This window comes from Dipodomys ordii, unplaced genomic scaffold (assembly GCF_000151885.1).
Source record: "Dipodomys ordii isolate 6190 unplaced genomic scaffold, Dord_2.0 Scaffold11, whole genome shotgun sequence".
Taxonomy (NCBI): Eukaryota; Metazoa; Chordata; class Mammalia; order Rodentia; family Heteromyidae; genus Dipodomys; species Dipodomys ordii.
The window spans coordinates 8,965,364-8,968,653 of NW_012267227.1; the positions used below are offsets into that span (position 1 = coordinate 8,965,364).

At 47.0% G+C, this 3,290-nt stretch overlaps 1 protein-coding gene across 1 annotated transcript in view; it reads left to right on the forward strand.

Annotated features, from left to right (window-relative positions):
• The first annotated feature begins 3,025 nt into the window (after nt 1-3,025).
• Nucleotides 3,026-3,290, forward strand: part of Rsl24d1 (ribosomal L24 domain containing 1) — a 7,495-nt gene continuing 7,230 nt past the window's right edge. The window contains exon 1 of the mRNA XM_013010031.1: nt 3,026-3,150. Within this exon, the coding sequence (XP_012865485.1) occupies nt 3,070-3,150 (81 nt within the window). The 5' untranslated portion in view covers nt 3,026-3,069. The remainder of the gene's footprint in view (nt 3,151-3,290) is intronic.

Sequence of the window (3,290 nt, forward strand, 5' to 3'; positions counted from 1 at the left end):
TCTCCAATTAACCACCATAAAGCTAAAGTGGAGCTGTGGCTCAAGGGAGCCTGGAGCGAAAAAGCTAAGTGACAGCACCCAGGCTGGTCAAGTCCCAGTACTGGCACAAAAGATAAAATGTATGTATGCACATGAGAGCAATGTCTTTCAGCATTATCCTTATCATTCCCTTTGACTTGATATCAACAGATTACTGCTGTGTCTTTGGACTGGATAAACCCACTGGGACTTAGTGGAAATTTGTTGGTGGAGGTGGGAAGGGAATTGGGGCTGCAGGCAGGAGTGGGTTAATGTAGTTTGAGCAAGTGACATGGGGTCTCTGTCTCTTTGTGATGCTCTAAAGTACCAACCACAGGGCAGGGGTTCCGAAGGCTGTGGCTGCGGTTCACTGTGATCCACGGGTGCCAGCCACACCTGAGCATCGCTGCTTTTTATGCTGCATTGGTGATGAGTTAATACTTTGCTCTTTTTCTTCGTCTTTGTAGTGTTGGCTCAGGAGCCTCAGGCTTGTTTCAGCTAATATGGAAATTCTGAGTCTTCTGTCTCTTTACCATCAGGCTCTTTGAATTGTGCATATTTCTAATTTGTTTTATTTTTCCACCGGTGACATTGAAGGAATTAATTTTTAATTACACAGAATGTTTGCCACTTGGTGGAAGATGGATGTTTGTATTTAAGAAGCCACATTTGTGTTCTAGTTCAACATGAGGAAAATGGAAATGTTCAGTAGCCTGTAGCCTTCCCTGTGCTCACTGTAGCTTGCCATGATTGTGTATTCTACTGTGTTGTCAAAGTGTCTTCATACCAAATTGAAGGTGGTTTTATAATATGCCTCATAGAAGTTCTTATAACCTTCTAAGGTATTTCATGTAAGATAAAACTCTTATCTATTCAAGTGGGTTCAATCAAGTAGATTAGAATTTCCAGAAAGTAGAAGAAATACCACTCATTATCATTTACATAAAAATAGGAATTTTGTAGCAGCAAGTATTTGACAGAGCTGTAATTGGAAAAATACGAGTCTGATGAAAAAGAATTCCTTTTTGCAGGCTGATTTTCAGATGGCTTTGTATTGCATACTTCTTATGGTTTTTAACCACTGCTCTTCCAGTATTCCTCTAACTCAATCTTGGCTAAGACAATCTTCATGACTAAGAAGATTTTACATATTTTTATTCTGGAGACTACAGCTTCTTTTAAATACCAAAGAAGTTACTGGGAGCTATGCATTTGAATTGCAGCGATTTCAAGGATAGGGACTTGAGTTTACCATAGTGCCTTTCAAGTTGCCTTAGACTTTGGGGAAGATAGGTCATAATTTTGCAGTTAACATATCAGAGCACATTTTTATATGGTCTCTTCATGTAGATAAAAATAATAAGATTATGTTTGCAGATTTTCGGTTGCAAGAGTCTACTGCCTTTAACCATAGCACCCAATGAAATGTATAATAGTATAGCATATACACACAAGAACCATCATGAGTTAACTGAAAATTTTGTTTAAGTTTCATACCAAAGTCCTGTATTTTTATGTGTCAGTGTATTTTTCTACTTACCAGCCTGTGTAATAGCAAAATGTTTCTTTAGCAAACCTTGTGCCAATTAAGCAATAATAAAAAATGTGATCCAGTCTGTCAAGCTTGTGTGTCAACATGACTTAGCTTCTCATCCCCCAAAATAATGTCAAAGGAGAACTGAGGCTAAAGGTGACACCCAGTGTAAGAATATAGATTTATAGATGCTCACTGAGGGGCAGACAGAACAACATGTGGGGGAAAAAGCAATTTCAGAACGTTTTATTGTGAGACTTGACACACTAGCAATCCCAGTTAAAACAAGAATGAGGGCTGGGAAGGTGGCTCAGTGGTAGAGCGCTTGCCTTGCATGCATGAGGCCCAGGGTTCCATTCCTCAGCACCACATAAGCAAAAAGAAAAAAAGCCAGAAGTGGCGCTGTGGTAGAGGGCTAGCCTTGAGCTGAAGAGCTGAGGGACAGCACCCAGACCCAGAGTTCAGGCCCCATGACCGGACCCAAAAAACAACAACAACAAAAAAAACCAAGAATGATTGCCTGGCACTGGTGGCTCATGCCTGTAATCCTAGCTACCCAGAAGGCTGAGATGTGAGGATTGCAGTTCAAAGCCAGCCCCTGCAGGAAAGTCTCTGAGACTCTTATTGCCAATGAATCACCAGAAAACCAGAAGTGGAGCTATGACTCAAGGTGGTAGAGTGTTAGCCTTGAGCAAAAGAGCTCAGGGACAGTGCCCAGGCCCTGAGTTCAAGCTCCTTGATTAAGACTGAGTTGACAGCAAAGCTGGGAGACAGTTCCAGGAACCTTGGGAAAGGGATATAGACTGATGACTGCTATTATCAGCCATGGACTGGGGTGGGGATTCTGGCCTAGTTTGCTGCTTCAGTCAATCAGTGTGTCCCAGCCTCGGAGCACCTGCATTGCTGTTCCTTGTCTGGAATGCTTCTCACGACTCCCTTTCCCATCCTGTAAATCCTGTTCTAATGCCACTCCGTCCAGAAGGACTTTACTGATCACCCTTACCTAAAATGACAATCAATACCTGATTGTCACTCCCTGACCCGGCCCCATCACTCTTCAGGGCTCAGTGTGTTTCCAGCCACTTAAGGTTTGTCAGCTTCCTTCCCACAGGCAAACCCAGTTTGGGACTGGAATGGGTTTGTCCAGAGCCAACTGTGGGAAAGGAGTTCTTACAGACAGCTCAAGGTGTGGTAAGCCCTGTGAGGCCAAACACAAACCAGAGATAGAATTCAGAAGTTCTCCCGCGTTCCTGCAGGGCTGGGCCAGGTGTAGCTGGCCAACAGCAGGTGGGGGAGAGGAGGGGGGAAGCAGAGCTCGTTTGCAGTTCTGCGCCTGCGCGGAACACACCGGTGCGTTAGTCCGCCGGGCCGCCAGGGGGCACCAGTTGGATTCGGAGCCGCGCAAGCGCTTTCATCTCCGGAGTCGGAGGGTGGGGAAGACTCGCTTCCGACCGCGAGCCTCCGTCACTTCCGGCGAGCCCGAGTGTGTGGTGGGAGCGCGTGCGCGCGGGCTCGGCATGCGGATCGAGAAGTGTTATTTCTGTTCGGGGCCCATCTACCCGGGCCACGGCATGATGTTCGTGCGCAACGACTGCAAGGTGAGGGGGTCGAGGCCGAGCGCGCCCGGGAGCCCGCGCGGGTTGCACCTGGATGCCTGCGGGGAGGCCTGGGGCCTCGAACTCGGGGAGCTGCGTCGCGCGGGCGGAGCCGGGCCCAGGCCGCGCGCGGGGCGGGGACG